The sequence below is a fragment of the Xyrauchen texanus genome, chromosome 21 (assembly GCF_025860055.1).
Source record: "Xyrauchen texanus isolate HMW12.3.18 chromosome 21, RBS_HiC_50CHRs, whole genome shotgun sequence".
Lineage (NCBI taxonomy): Eukaryota > Metazoa > Chordata > Actinopteri > Cypriniformes > Catostomidae > Xyrauchen > Xyrauchen texanus.
Window position 1 is genome coordinate 24,479,490 of NC_068296.1, and position 16,417 is coordinate 24,495,906.

Genomic DNA, 16,417 nt, shown 5'->3' on the forward strand with positions numbered 1-16,417 from the left:
AGAAAAGTTAAAATTGCATAAAAATTACTATGCAAATATGTGTTTACAGATTCGTACAGTATATGCCAGGTTAAGCATGATCCATGCTCTACCAGTTGAGCTACAGAAATCCTAAATTTCAACTGGTAGAGTTAGAGCAAGGATGATAGAAACAGCAATGTTTTGGGTTCCCAAAAAATGCATAAATGTATAAGTCAATAGACTGACTCCACTGTAAGTTGTTTTCCATAAAAGCATCTGCCAATTGAATAATTGTAAATGCATGTGTCCTTATTCTTTCTTCCAACAAATACTTATAAATCGCACCAATTATTGGTTTATTTATGTCAAAAACATGATTTCACTGATCACTGTTGCACTGGTGGTTCGTGGTGTGTCTCTGACCGCTGGCGCGGGCACTGTTGCACTGGTGGTTCGTGGTGTGCCTGACCTCTGGTGTGGGCACTGGTGGTTGGTGGTGTGTCTCTGACCGCTGGCATGGGCACTGGTGGCTGGTGGTGTGTCTCTGACCGTTGCCGTGGGCACTGGTGGTTGATGGTGTGTCACTGGCGTGGGCATTTGTGGTGTCTCTGACCACTGGCGTAGGCACTGTTGCACTGGTGGTTGATGGTGTGCCTGACCACTGGCGTGGGCACTGGTGCAGTGGTGGTGTGTCTCTGACCTCTGGTGTGGGCACTGTTGGTTGGTGGTGTGTCTCTGACCGCTGGCGTGGGCACTGTTCAGCAGGTGATTGATGGCATTTTGGCTGAAGTTGGATGCTATTTATGTTTACATAAAATATTTTTCAAAATTACTGTAGTTGCTCAGTACAGACAGTGGCAATGGAGTGATGCTCTACAGCCCAAGCCACATATGTGGAAAAGTAAAGTGAATATAGTCGCTTTGGAGATGCAAATTTGATTTGTCCAGTCTTGTCGGCTTAAACACACTTGCCATGCAAAAAGGTTTTGCATTGCTTCAACTAAGGTAATGTTTAACCTCTCTATATCGTAATATGTCTCTACAAGTGAAAAATGCACCACATGCACATAGCTTAATTTCAGGAACTTTGACCAATGCAACAAAATACACAGTGCTCAAAGGTAGCCTATTAGTAGGCTACCATAAACTCACAAACCATAGGCCTAAACAAAACAACAAAAAATTATTATATTCAGAAATATAAAAAAAGCTTCAGTGACTTTATCGGAATGCCTATTTACAAAACACAATCCGAAAGGTAATTGAAATGTCAATATTTGATTGTTTCAATATGAATAACAAGAAACACAACTACAGATTCAGTAGTCAGCAGATAAAAACTATGCATTAATATATAGATTTAATATTCACCAAATAATGATAGATTTAATAAAATATTATAAATAAAACAACTCACAGTGTTCTCGGCCATGATTGTTGTGTTGTAATTAGCTCCGCCCTAACCTCCGGCCTGATTCTGCTGTGACCAATAGTGGATTTTACCGATACCGATAACTAAGCTTTGCAGTACTTGCCAATAACTGATTAATCAACCGATAATTTTTAACCGATACTGAATAAAAAAATAACACAAAGTAAAATTGTGCGGGACTTTATTACAAAAATAAACAGTACTGACTGAACCATGAAAATTAAATCTTTTTTTAATGAAATAAACATATAAATATTATATATATTAACTAATATTACAATTTTAAAGTCAGCTGATTTTTAAATTGACGTTGTTTCCCACGTGGGGTGCAATAAATACATAGTTATATTATTGCTTAGAACATTCCTATCCTAGCTGTTAAAAAAAGAGCATTTCATTTTCAACTAATGTGCGTAAAATAAATAAATAAAAAGTTTTAGTCTGTCCATATTCTCAAATGTTAAGTCAAAAGTAAAATGAGGGGGGAAAACGCTTCAATAGACATGGTGTTACACTTGCACTGATTCCTACTACAGACTCAAGCTTTATAATAACAGTGAAATACCACATTGTTTTTATTAATTACAGTGGTATTCGGCTGAACTCAGTGGTGAAGTGGCTCAGACTATGAGCCCAGGTCAGGGGCTGTTCAAACAGACAGAGCACAACAGACTGGAACCGGACGCAAATATCTCGAGACACACATTTCCAAGTTGAACATCTTTCCTGACAAAGCATTTAAAAAACTCATTATTTAATCTGAGAAACGCTTATAAGAGAGCAAGGCGCAATGACCAAAACCTCCACCAACTGTAATGGACTGTTCACACTGAACACTTTTTCAACCATCCATTAGTTTTTCTATGTAAATGGAAGCTAGACAAACGTTTTTGTTTCCCTTCGTTTTTGTTTATTCAGCATCTTGTGCAGGAGTGCTGTTTTTTAGATGATGTGTCTAATTAAAAAAAACTTTAAAAGCATACTGAGACACCTGCTCTCTGTTAAACTGCATATGTTGCACTGTGTCTAGCCTTTTTTTTTGCACAAGAATGTGATCGATCTGAAGTCATTGTATTACAGTGAGGACAAAAAAACTGAACTGAAATCAGATGCATTTCTGATTTGTTTATAAATTTCTCTCGGCTGCATGAAGATATTAATTTGGTTTCTCATATCACAAGCTTTATATGTGCAACGTAGCTGACTAGCAAATGCATAAACTTGACCAGCTGGAAATAAACTAATGCAAATAGATGGTAACAATCGTGACATTTAAGCATTTGTGTAGGACTTGTGTTAATTTTTGTCACATTCTTCTAACTTCTTGAGGTTAGTGTAATGGGGTTCCAACAATGGGCAAGGAGGAGGAGGGAACAGGCAGAACAGTCAACATAACTTTAATGACATAAACTGAAACATAACATAAAACACAGACACGCACGCATACACACAGCGGCCTTCTGAATGTCCGGAAACACTTGGTTGAGGTTATTGCTGCCAAAGGAGGATCGACCAGTTATTAAATCCAAGTGTTCACTTACTTTTTACATGGGATATTTTCAGTAAAAACATGAAAGATTATAATTATTTGTGTGTTGTTAGCTTAAGCACATTGTGTTTGTCTATACTTGTGACTTGTGAAGATGAGATCACATTAATGCCATAAACCAGCTCATTCCAAAGAGTTCACATACATTTTCTTGCCACGTACTTGGACTAAAGTTTACGGATTAATGCAGACCAATTATTTTTGTAGTTATCTGTAAAGTATTGCATTGTACACTTTGCCTGAACATATTACAGTGTTGTATAAGAAACTAATTTTGGGTTTGCCCCTGAGAAACTCTGTGTGTATATGTGTGTGTGAACAGACAGTATGTATAGAGTGGTCTTATATCAGATTTGATCAGAGTTTAATGATAGAGCTAGATCCAGTTAGAAAGAGAATCAGACAGGTCCCTGTCCGTCACTACAGAACAGGCCAAAACTCTACATTTTTAACATCTGTCCATCTAGCCATTGCATCCACACTAAGGCCCCACAGTCCACAACCCCCACGCCCCGCCATCTCCAATTCTCTTTCTTTCCGCTCCCTCTCTTTGCCTCTCCAGGAGCAAGTCAGGCCCTGTTTGATGGTGACATGAAGCATTTATTAGGCGAGAGAAGCAGAGCAGGAAAGAGAGAATAAAGAAGAATTGGGAGAGTGTATGTGGATGGTTAATAATTTCTATGCACCTCACTTGGCCCTGGATTTATTAATTTTTTTTGCTGTGCTGGAACTGAGAGAGAACCCTTCCCTATCATCTCCAACCAAGCTACACTACAACAACACAAATACACACCTATCAGAGCAGCTCACAGCGAGTGCACGCATGCACACACACACACATACACACACGTCAGGACCGGCAGATGGATGATTTAATACACGCTGTGGCTATAGCATGGAGATCTTTACTTGGGGACTGATCCGACAAGATATAACATAAGGTTAACTGATTCGGTTTGGAAATGGTGAGTGATTTGACACAGTTTCGGAGTAAATTCTGTCGCTCTGGCAGTGTTCTTACACACCTGCACACATATACACATGTTAATCTAGCTATTAAAATGGGGATCTATCATAGACTGTTTTTATATTAAGCTAATTATAAATACATACTAACCTTATCAAAAACCTATTTCATTGCCTAAAAGAAAACTTTGTACATTTTTTTAATTAATACATAAATAATCTTGCATACATGAATAGTTGAATGCAGGTGCTTCGGACATTACAAAGAAAAAACACACATCTACCCATTTTTGTGATTTAAAAAATTCTTAATTTATGAATACTTTTTATCTTTTGAGACATTCCCAAATTTAGGTAATTCAGCTTAACATTGTCTGTAATGTATAGCTAAGTAACACCCCAACCTCCACACACACACACACACACACCTCCATACAAGTGGCTTGAGTCATCTCTCCACACACAACACACCACAAATCTCTCAGTCAAGCACCAAAACAGTCACACACAGAATCTCTCAGAGAAACTCAAATAAATCTAAAACACACAGAACTGGCAGAATTGGCCACTTTCAAACAGTACTTTTAGAAATAACAGGCTTACTAATGTAAAGCAGAATAGCTGTGTATTTCCACACATAATTTCAGTATTAAGTGGGAGTTTAGAAATATGTGTTTTGTAAACTTAAGCTTGTACAGTCAGACAGGAGGGTGAGAAGTGAGGTGAGTTGAGGTGAACGGAGAGAAACCGGAGAGTAATAATCACTCTTTGCCTCATTCAGTTCCTACGGGAGTTTTTGGAATACAGGAGCAGCCCTCCAAAACAGCACATATGCTAAATGAACTGCACACAATGGAAAACCTGACTTTTAACCAACAAATGAACACATTGTAGACAAACGGCTGTTTTGTAAATGTCATTATTCCGCTTCTTTTTTTTTTTTTTCTTTTTTCTCCCTTTGTGAGCATATGTGTGTGAGCAAACGCCCTGAAACGAAGAGCGGCTTTAATTGTTTCTTCAGTATAGCCCCGCTGTTTGCACGGGTTATTATCCTCAGCTTTGCGGGAGGGGGCAACTTGCTGTTTGACAGGGCATTAAATGAAGAAAAATAAGCAAAACAGGGCTTACTCCGGGATCAATGACTTGTCTTTATCGATGGTCAGCGGTGGCTAGCAGAATGGAGGGTCTTTTACAATGAGCGGCTAATTCTGTCTAAGCCCAAAAAAGGCTTCAATGCTAGGTTCCAGACTAGCCTCGGGATAAAACGAGGAAGCTTCACACATTAAATCAATTTATCAAGGCATTACTAGCACAAGACAGAAAGCGCTGGTTTCTCAGAGCACACATAATCTGTCTGTGACGAAATAGCAGACTGAAATATGGCTGGTGGAGCTTCACTTTCATTAGTCATGCTGGTATTCATAGAACTCGTTACTTTCATTGATAAGTGAAAGGTTTCAGTCATTTTTTATTATTCTGCCATATCAATTACGCCTCCTTATTCCTCAATGTAATTGTCTAGAAGATTTGAAACAAGGTAAAGCCAGACGTTGTGACATTCGATGAACTCTAAATTACTCAAAAGTTTCATTTTGCAGAGTCAAACTATCTGTGTTCTAAAGGGCAAGGCTGCTCAACTCTGTAAGTGTTTGTTTGTTTTAACAGTTTTGTTCTTGCTGGTAGAAAACTTTTTTAGGCCTTGTGAAATCGATAGGTTCATCTGTAGATAGAATGGGAGCCACAAGCGCTCGGGCGATTTCTATGTGCGTGGGCACAAGCTCGACCTTGCAAGCCCGTACACACACACACACACACACACATTCCGTGGAGCTTCAGTGGAAGCATTGCACCTCTGGCTACACCAGTCCTTCGCTGGTTTTCCGAGGCTCTCTGGACACTCGTCCATGGGAGGGCAAATGACCTGGTGAGGGGTCAGAAGGACTCTGGGGGGTTCAGCAGGGGTCAAACCAGCACCAGCACTCCTCATTAATGATCTCTGCAAGCCTTCATTGCCACCTCCAAAAAAGCACAGGCCAGGGCCCAAAGTCTGTCCGGCGGGGAGACAGGCCAATAAATATATGCATCAGCCAGGTGTGGACTTAATTGCCCCCTTTCCTTATGTTTAATGTACAGCCCAGCGAGACAGGGAAGGGTCGTAAAGTAGCCACCCGTCGAAAGGAGAGGAGAGATAAGAAGAGACATTTAATGCATCTTTATATATCAGACACTTGTCCATAAAGAGACTGATATACTTGGTATATATCTTCCAATTTAAGGAAAAGTTGAAAACATACACACGTTTACATCCCTATCTAAATGGAATGCACTAATGCAAATGTGTGCTGATAGCAATTTCCGATAAATTAGAACAACTTTGAAGTCAATAGTTTGGTGGTTATGCTTTTTTATCCAACCTTGTTTAAAATCTCTGATAATTAATGACACAACTTTGAAAGAAATGTAAATAATAACTTCTCTATGTATCTGGATGTCTTCAATGTTCCAGAGTAACTGCTCTTAGTTCTAAACAAAACACTAAAACAAAAAGCATATTGTTAACTTACATGAATTGAATTATGAATGATGAAGCGTTTCCCTTTATAGCTAAAGCAACCTCCGCTTTAGCTTTAACAAACTCGTCATATTCCTTGCTGTGGTGAACTTTAATGTGAGTAGTTCAATTAATTTTAAAATTAAAATGTTAACCATATTTTCCTCTCGTGAAATTCTAGCAGTTAAAAGCTTACAAACTTTAACTCTGCTGTCATTTTCACTCAATTCAAGGTTATTCCACACAAGAGACACTTTCTTTCACACAGAGTATGAGTTATAGGCTAACTGTCAGGTGTGTTTTTCCTGGCCCTTTTGACAGGAAATAAACTGGCCAGATCATCGGCTGTTTTTAAACAATCAGCTCATGTCCAATGTTTGGCCGATACGTCAGTACAGCTGTAATAATTACTAGGGGTAGACACTAACTAAACCAAAGTATAGGTGAAGGATTTGGACCAAAAATCGAATTGCTATTATTTTGAAAAACATTGCAGTTGGAAAACTGCAATTTTATATATATATATATATATATATATATATATATATATATATATATATATATATATATATATATATATATGTTTTTTTTTTTTCCTTTTTTTTTACTAGTAAGTGTTTCCTTTTGACCAAAATTAAGTAATGAGCAAACATGCTCTACTGCCAGTAGAAATACTGTTCAAGTCCACTTAAAAAGAGCAAGACTAAATAAATAAAACAAATACAGTAAACATCGAGGGGGGAAAATTATTCACATCACCTTCACCTTGTACCTGTTCACTATGTCCATATTTTTTGTCCAATTTGTGATAGGGTCTCAGCCAACTTTTCATATTTATTTATTTAAATAAATAAGTTATAATTAAGAAATTATAATGGAAATATATTTTTATATAATAATAATTATAATATAAAACAGTAGCATACTTATGTTCTAATTTACACTTGCATGTTGCTATACGATAGTTAAACCCTCAAGCAGGAACAGCCTCAACAGCACTGATACAAAACAAATGCATATCACCAGTGAACGTTTTAGTGGACGTATTTCCTGGTGAATATGTGGACACTAAGGGCAGCCCTACAAAAATAAAGCTGATAAATACTCAACAAATAAATAGGAGGTATATTATAACAGATGCTCCAATCTAGGGCACGACACCGCTTAAGCGCATCCCAAGCTTAGTGAGGTGCTTCAATGTAACCAGAGTGCTTCAAAAGTGTGTAAATGCAAGATTAATGTGGGAGCGCAACATGTAGCCTTGTTCAAGGCTTCCAACTGTTTTTTTCTTCTGCAACAGTTTATTAAAACAATTAGTTGTCTGTCAGACATCCCAACATAAAGAATCGGCAACAGATTTGTGCCTATAAAAATACTGTCCACAACACCTTACATATAAACCTGTGAACTATGCATAATAAGGTGAACATTGCTCACAGCTGGCAATTTAAAGTCCTGTAATGACTAAAATGTTAATTTATTGTTGAACGCGATTAATTTGTACTGAAACAATGCTTTAAATAATGAGGACGAAAACACAGCTTTTCAATGTTTACTCGCTGAGTAACTACACGAAATGCACCACACGCTGTCAGCATGCTTATACGTTACAAAAAGGAGCATCTTTTGATTCATCACTTTAAAATCACCACAGCTAAATATATTAAACTTACTTGTTTGTTGCTGGATGACTAGTGGAACATCCTGTCCCCTTGTTGGATATGTATCTTTCTATGACTTCTGTCTGCATAATTTACATCCGTCGTCTTCAGTCAGTCATTTAAATACCATAATTTACTCACCCTCAAGCCAAGTCCTAGTTGTATATGACTTCTTTCAGCCAAACACAATATCAAAAAATATCCTGGCTCTTCCAAGCTTCCGGCCTTTACCGGAAGCCAGAGATTATAGTTTATAAAGTTATAAATATGGAAATTTTTCTTACAAAAACGCATCGCTTCACTTCAGAAGGCCTTTATTAACCCCCTGGAGCTGTATGGATTATTGTTTGATGGATGGATGCACTTTTTTGGGCTTCAAAATCTAAGGTACCATTCACTCCGATTATAAAGCTTGGAAGAGCCAGAATATTTTTTTATATAATTCCGATTGTGTTTGGCTGAAAGAAGAAAATCATATACACCTAGGATGGCTTGAGGATGAATAAATTATGTGATAATTTTCATTTTTGGGTAAACTACATTTTTAATAGTGGTTAATAGTAAAACCGTATAATCGCGGCATCCCTACCCTAAAGCCTTTATTTTGGCAGAAACTTTTATTTTGCCGGAATACGGAAGGAAGATTTTTTTTTTTGTAGCTGAGTTAACAATGGCCTTTAACTGCAGAGAAATGCTCTCATCCACTTTTCTGTCCACAAAAACCCAGTGTTTCATGGCTCCAGTGAGTTTGTCGGTTTACTCTGTGTGTTTTATTATTTTCTCTCCCTCGTGTCTCGCAGGCGAAGCCGGCATGCTTGATCAGTGTTTCCATGGGAATCAGGGAACGCTGATCATGCCACTAATTAGCGTGCTAGCAACAACTGGTTCTCCTCTAATTCACTCCCTACTTAAACCCTTCATGTTCTCAGTATCTTTGCTAGACTATTGTTTGATGTGAAGTAACTTACCTCACTCTCTGCCTAGTTGGTCTTGTCTAATGTATCTATTTGGTTGCCCATTCTCTGCCCGCATGTTGGGAGTGTGGTTACCTTCTAGCTTGCTGTACGCTTGGTTTCTGCTCTCACGAATCTTCAACGGAGGATTCCTCATCTCTGCCTACCTGTCGGGAATGTGATTATCTTCAAATCTGCTGGGCCTTATTCTCTGCACCTTTCTAAGCTTCTACAGAGGATTCCTACGGATCTGCTCTTGACTTCCACAACGCAAAACACTCGTCTACGAACACACTCTTCACAGATCTGCCCATTGTGCGATTACAGCGCACACTCATTCACACGACTCATTTCCTCTACTGTAGTTGGTGCAAGGCTCTCCAGTCTTTGCCAGCACAATTAATATTATCATTTATTGTAAATAAAAGCTTTGAACAGTTCCTCTGCTTTTGGGTCCCTTTGTCTCACTCTCTGACAGTTACTTCAGATTTGGATCGTAACTTTCAGTGGCCAAGCATATTTGTAACTAGAATGCTGTAAATATATAACCTGCAAAGATCATTAGCCTCGTGACTGCTTTGAGTATATATAATACACTACAGAGAACAGAGCTGCACACATACATTAAGTGAAGCAAGCATTAAGTGCATAGCATGCAAACTATTTATTTAATTAAATCGCAATCCTTGCGGTTTGATAACAGTACGTCATATCACGAGTTCGGTTTTATTGTGATTGCGATAATCATTCGGTCCTAACCCAATCACTAAAACAACTTTTTTGCATCTTTAGAAAAAAATTTATTAAAAGCGCTTTATTTATAAATAAATTTTCCAATTGAAGATGTACCTTAATTTCCCCAAAAGTGTCAGATTTACTGAAGCTCACTTTTTGGGACAATCTTTGATTTGATCCACTCCCAACTCTGATTGACATTGTGACAGGCCTACATTCAAAACAACCCCTATACTAGGTCACCAAACAATGTTGTGAATGTAAAAGAATGCTTTCAAGACACGATCAAACGTTGTAAACATACCACAATATGCTTTCTAAACAGCACAGACAAAAGTCCTCGCAAACCTCTGCGGACTAGGTGAAAATGGCTGCCATATTTAATCTACATGGGTATGAGCAGCTTTGAGAGACTCTTTCTCTGTGCGTTGTTCCAGCACGTTTTAATCTGCCCTCTGCAGCAGCCCAATCCGGGTTCCAGAGCGCAGCATCTTAGAACGGCCGTGATCCTCTGGGAAGGCCTGACAGGGGAGCCTTAGCTGGCAGGCTTGGTGGGAAAGGAAAAGGGGGGCAATGGGAATGCCAACCGCATAAACAGAATTAATAACAGCAGTTGTCAGAGCGACACGTTCTCTTTAGAAGTGAAGCGTGGCATGGAGCGGGTCCTGAGCGGGTCCGCAGCGAGTGTTGGTTCCGGGCAACTGAGCCCAGGCCTACTGATAAAGTGTGTGGCTAAGCCAGTACAATGGCAGAGCCAATGACTGAGCTCTTACATTAAGACAGATTCTTCCCCACAAAACTAGCAGGCAGGCTGCTGATAAGGAGTTGTCATTGGCAGACACGCACTGCCCACTAGGGAAAAACCACCATCCAAACCCATCCCATTTTCCTCCCAACCCAGCACCCCATCATAGGCAAATTACACTACAATCTCCTCACCAACAGAGGTCACTGCAGAGAGAGCACAATGGACAGAGGTAATTGTCTTCCCTTTTAAAAAAAGCTCTCTTCTGAAGAAAATTATAGAGCGAGTTTGGCCAGTTAACATCACAATATCAGCTACATCAACAACCAAAGACAGTCATTATAAAAAGTCCTCAGCTTCTGTCAAACTGTGCGCAATTACAATTTTTTTCCTGTTCCTGATGAAATACTTTGACTTCACAGCATGAACAATTAGTTAAACAACTCAATGGAAACAAAAAAAGAAAGAGCATAAAAATCTATTTTGTGGTTCATCTCCCATTACCTAACACAAAGTGACTAGAACACTTATCTCCCTCTCTATCCTCACATTAACCATCTGGAGTGGGACAAAAAACATGATTTGGTTTCCAGATACATTCTCTCCAATTTCACATAATTATCACAGATCAAAATACCAAGCAAAAAGTGTAATTTGTTAATCGTAGAATTAGGAAAATCTACCAAACAAATTTCAATTCAACTGAAATGTTAACCTAATATTGACTAAAAATTATCTCACCATTTATTCTCAATGAACCATCATTTGTAAATGTGCAACAGATGCGACAGGGTGATTAAATGCACAAAAATAGAAACATCACACATATTAAAGCATGAAATGAGAAAGACAAACGGGAATGCGTAAGAATGCTGGTACTCGTTCCCTGATCTCTTCATTTGTGACTCTGCAGACCTATGGTAACTCAATTCAACATTTTACAGTAACCCACTGACCAATGAAACTTCTTTTTCATTGCCAAAAGTCTAGGTGACAATAAAAAAGACATTTCATGTTAAAACCAGATGTTGCCAGAAAGAGGGGACAGCAAAGAGATACATACTATATCTCATTGAAGAAAAAAAATAATCAAATATTACACAACCACACACTGTAGCTTCATTGCCTCTTTGTCTTATCCTCTGATGTGTAACGCAGTTCTACTGAAAACCAAAGCGTAAGTTCAGAGTTTCAAACAAGACACCTGAAATCACAGAACAGAAAAGCTCTTTTCAGAGGCAGATCAGATCGGCGGCAGCTTTCTTTAAAGGCACAAGAAAATCAGAACAAAAAATGACTCACATACCCACCTGACACAATACACAGTATCTTACTTAAATTACAAATGTTTTTAAAATGTCTTTTTGCTCATATCCTATTGTCCCAGCAAATAAGATAATAATAATAATAATAATTCTGTTGTTTTGCAAATTTTAAGAAAGTCAAATTTTTTCCACAGTCCCTCAGTTGTTCAAATGCATGTCTTAAAATTGACATTCAAAACAGTGAGTAAATACCCAATTCCCTATCCAAGCCCTTGCTAAAAGATACATTTGGCAGAAAGAAACAACATAAGCTGACTACATTCCTAAAAGACATTTCAACATTGAGTGAAAGAGCAACATACACACACATCCTACATCCGCAGAAAGACACTGGTGGTGCTGGGTAGGCAAGAATAATGCCATTAGCTCTTGATTTCTTTTTCAGCAAGCTTCATACAAGCTCTACTCAAATGTTTCTCCCTTTTGTTGAATTAAAAGTCCAATTTGATTTGATTGACTGTAAACAACGCTAAAAATATGGAAATAAGTGCCCTCGCTGTCTCCTTTTCTGTCGTGTGCATTCATCCCCCTCTTAATGTCCTGCAAATGAAGGGGATTAATTAATGTGTAATTAAGTAATAATCATCACTACATAATGCATGAAACACTCATGGGGATGGTGGAGATATGAAACTGGAATGCCACGGCCGAGCACTCAGTGCATAGACACACATTAAAAAGGGATTAATTGAGAGAAATAATATTTTGATAAGCGCAGCTCCCTCTACCCCACTGACGAACACTCGCTGTCTTTTTCCTTTGGAAATAATCTCCCTCTCTCTCTCTCTCTCCCTCTCCCTCTCTCTCTCTCTTTCTCTCTCTCTTGTAAGTAACACTGGCAATCACCGTTTATAATGTAATGTGATGTGAGAGCATGACTTCCTTTACTGGAAAATAATGGTCTAATGTGATGGGCATGTTTTCTTGAAGAAGTCCCCTCTCTATGTGTTAGCTCACTGCACATGTTTCTACAGTCATAACACCTGCAGATTTGAACATATAAAAAGAAAATAATGACAAACAAGATTAACCCCTGGATGAGCAAGCTAATACACCAGACATCGTGACATTTAAAAACACAAATGATTTTGTGCTAACCATACTCCAACATATTGCCCCTCTAATCTTTGAGCATACCAATCAAAGCTAAAGGTGCTGGGCTGAGATAGGGACAGCGTGAGCCTCGGTTACATATTTAATTGGCTTCTGATTGACGTGCATCGCTGAGTCAATACAATCACAGTTTACCCCAGAACCCCTTTGCTGCAGCAGGGTGAATGCATAGTCAATAGACAAATGGCAATATTGCAATCTAGCAATATTATTCCTTAAAAAATATTTTGCTTGGAAATTGCCTTTTTAGATATTGATACTGGAAGAAAAAAACACGCTTCATATTTGGAAAAAAAAAACAGTATTATGATACATATTTCAAAGCAATATTATTTCCCCATCACTGTGCATGTGAATACTAAAAACCCCTTCAAAATAATCAAGTTATCTGTAACAGGCTTGTATGGACGCTCTCTCTCCTAAACAACTCAACAACAATGTTTACGATCGATCTGCACCCAGCAGACTCAGTCAATATTAAATATCTATAATAACAACGACTGAAGCCTGATTGTTACAATGTATTTATTCATCACCCACTTACATCCATGCAAACTTATGACCATTCCCCCACCCCTCATTGTGAACCTCTGCAGATTGTGTCCGTTAATTAAAACAAAAAAATGGTTATTATTTGGGGGAGGGGGTACTAATATGGGCCACATGGCCACCCGAATGCCCATCTGGTTTCTATTGGGGTGAGGGTGCCAAGTGATATCTCGACCAGCAGCACAATATTAGCCGCACATTACTGATGGGCATGACAAAATAACAGCAGGCCTTTACTGGCCCTAAATTCACCTGCCTATGAGTGTATGTCGAGTCTTGTAGGAGGGGCGTGAATGAGATGGGTCTGTGTGTGACTGATTCTGTCATGTCAAAGTCACAACCAGGAATAAACAGCAAAGAGGGGGGAAACACCAGACTGAAAACTCTAAAGAATCGAATATCACTCACAATATTACTACAAGGGAGAATGGAAAGGATGGTGTCCAAAATGACGTGTGTTACATAAACATATTCAATTCAAATGATGCAATATTGCCAAAAAAGGTACTTATTTAAAAGCTTTTAGTGATGCATGATGCAAATTAAACTACTTTTTTTTTAAACTAAAATTACTAAATAAAATGGTAAAATAATTATAATAGGTCTAAAACAAGCAATAATCAAAAAATAAAATAGTTTTACTGATAAATATAGCACGTTTTCTTTACAAATGGAAACCACTGATAACCACATAACTGCTGGAACCTGGCATCATATTTAAAGAGTTTATTTATTATAATTATTATTATTATCTTCCCATGCATACAGACATACTTTAACTCTCTGAAAATGTCACTATTTAAAGCAAATACATTAAATCGACGAATTTCACAATCCCCGCCAGTTTCTGATTGGTCATGCGAGTTGTTCCCTCTTGTCTCCATAAAAAACCCTGAAAGCTTACCTTTAACGGAGCGTGGTTTGGCCTGCTTGCGTCTAGACATCTCCGTCTTTTTACTTCTTTTTAAAGCGTATTTCGTCCTTTCCGATAAATAACAAGAGGTTACGCGCTGATACTTCTGAGATTTCTTCACGTTGCCTGTTGCAATGCGGCAACTTCAGTCTCGATAGTCCAGAAGCATTCAAAGGAAGAGAGAGTAGTGGAGCAATGGAGAGGCGCCGCAGCGCCCGGATATTCCAATAATTGAACTTATCCAGACGCTCGACTCAACCTGTAGATTTAAAAAATAACTTGCGGTATTTCGCGAACGCTCTATTGTTCCTCCGTAACGGCAGACGATGCAGCGGGCACACAGGCGGGCACAGAGAGTTTCGTGCCCAAATTACGATCACACCTGATCAGTGGCGAGAGGTGCCCAATACTTCCCGATAATGTGGCAAACCCACTTAAACAATGTTTAGGTGTTGGTTTATAATGTTTATGTCCCGCGTGCTCCTCGAGATTCTGTTTTTACAGTTGTCGGAACTGTCTTTTTTCGTTGTGATCCCGAGAACACCGAGCCGCCCTCCTTTGCGCTATTATTTTTCGGAAGGTGTCTCTCTCAATGCCATTTTTACCTGCGGGGATTTTTTTTTTTCTTCTTCTTCTTCTTGTTTATTCACACTTACGTCCTAAAAGTCGTAAATATTTCTAGTCGCTAGCCTCTCTCTCCCTTTTTCTTTGTCCTGACTCTGGTCTTCCCTCCGCCTCCCGATCCGACTGCTGGCGGGGCTGCAGCGCAGACACACATAATAAAGCCAGGCTTGGCTGGAAATGTAGCCGTGTCCCAGCAGGAGGATGTGAGAGTAGGGTCCCGGCGGGGGAGCGCTCTGATCCCGCAGGGAGCTCTGCACAGCCTGGGCTGAGCAGACAGAGAGAGCCAACAGCACCAAACCATGGTCAGCCATGGAAACTACAGCTTAACTTGGAGCACGGGTCGGGCCAAAACACGGAGCTTCGAGGAAACTCTGCAGCGTGCAAGAAAAAAGACGGACTGGATTCATTTTTGTTACGGTCCTTGCCCTCTTTAGTTCTTGAGCTCGTGCCATCATCTTGGGTTCACTCCAGCGTTTAACTGACGATTGGATACTATGACAATATAAGTATTTGGGGGTTACCTTTGAGTTAAGATCCTTTTTTATGATTCGGTACATCGCTTGGTAATATTGAATTACAAGTTTATCTGCGAAAAAATTGTAGTATTTGGCATTATAGGGTATATCTTTTTGTTGAATATTTGAACTGATACTTTATGAAGTGCATGTTTGATTATTAAGAGATGCATTTTTTTAATGTGAAGATGTGTTCTACATATCTGAATATCGTTTGATATATACGAGACGTGTTTAATTCAAATAGTTAGTAGGCCTAGGTATAGGTCTAATTTGTAATGAACTTTAAAGGAATATTCCAGGTTTAATACAAGTTAAGCTCAATCGACAGAGGTTGTGGTATATTGTTGATTACCACAAAAAAATTATTCAGACTCGTCCCTCTTTTTATAATAATTATAATAAAAAAGGAAAATTCAGGGTTCCAGTGATGTACTCTGTAAACGTTAAAATACTTCCTGCTACAAAATTATAGACACAGGATGTAAACAATATGCAGGTTAACATGCTTTTAGTGATAAAATGGCTTACTAACCTTTTCTGTGTAAAGTTAGAACCAATTTTATAACTTCGTTGCCATGACGATGTAAAACCCTACTGTAAAATGCTAATTTAAACAACTTTACAGCTCAAATAATACATGAGTTTTAACAGAAAAAAATGTATGTAATTGCTTTTATTAAATTAAAAGATTCACATTTCTGTCTTTAAATCCTTTAAAAATTGGCCCCATTAATTTCCACTGTAAGTGCCTCACTGTAACGCAGTAACAAATAATGTTTTGTGGTAATCAACATTATGCCACAAATGCTGTCTAACTATTTA

At 38.5% G+C, this 16,417-nt stretch overlaps 1 protein-coding gene across 2 annotated transcripts in view; it reads right to left on the reverse strand.

Annotated features, from left to right (window-relative positions):
- znf423 (zinc finger protein 423) overlaps positions 1-15,536 on the reverse strand; it is a 205,196-nt gene extending 189,660 nt beyond the window's left edge. Inside the window, exon 1 of one of the 2 annotated variants that reach the window (XM_052152241.1) lies at positions 14,445-15,536. In XM_052152241.1, coding sequence (XP_052008201.1) covers positions 14,445-14,484 — 40 coding nt within the window. In that variant the 5' untranslated portion in view covers positions 14,485-15,536. The remainder of the gene's footprint in view (positions 1-14,444) is intronic. The other variant, XM_052152240.1, reaches the window with a different exon arrangement.
- Between the last annotated feature and the right edge of the window lie 881 nt (positions 15,537-16,417).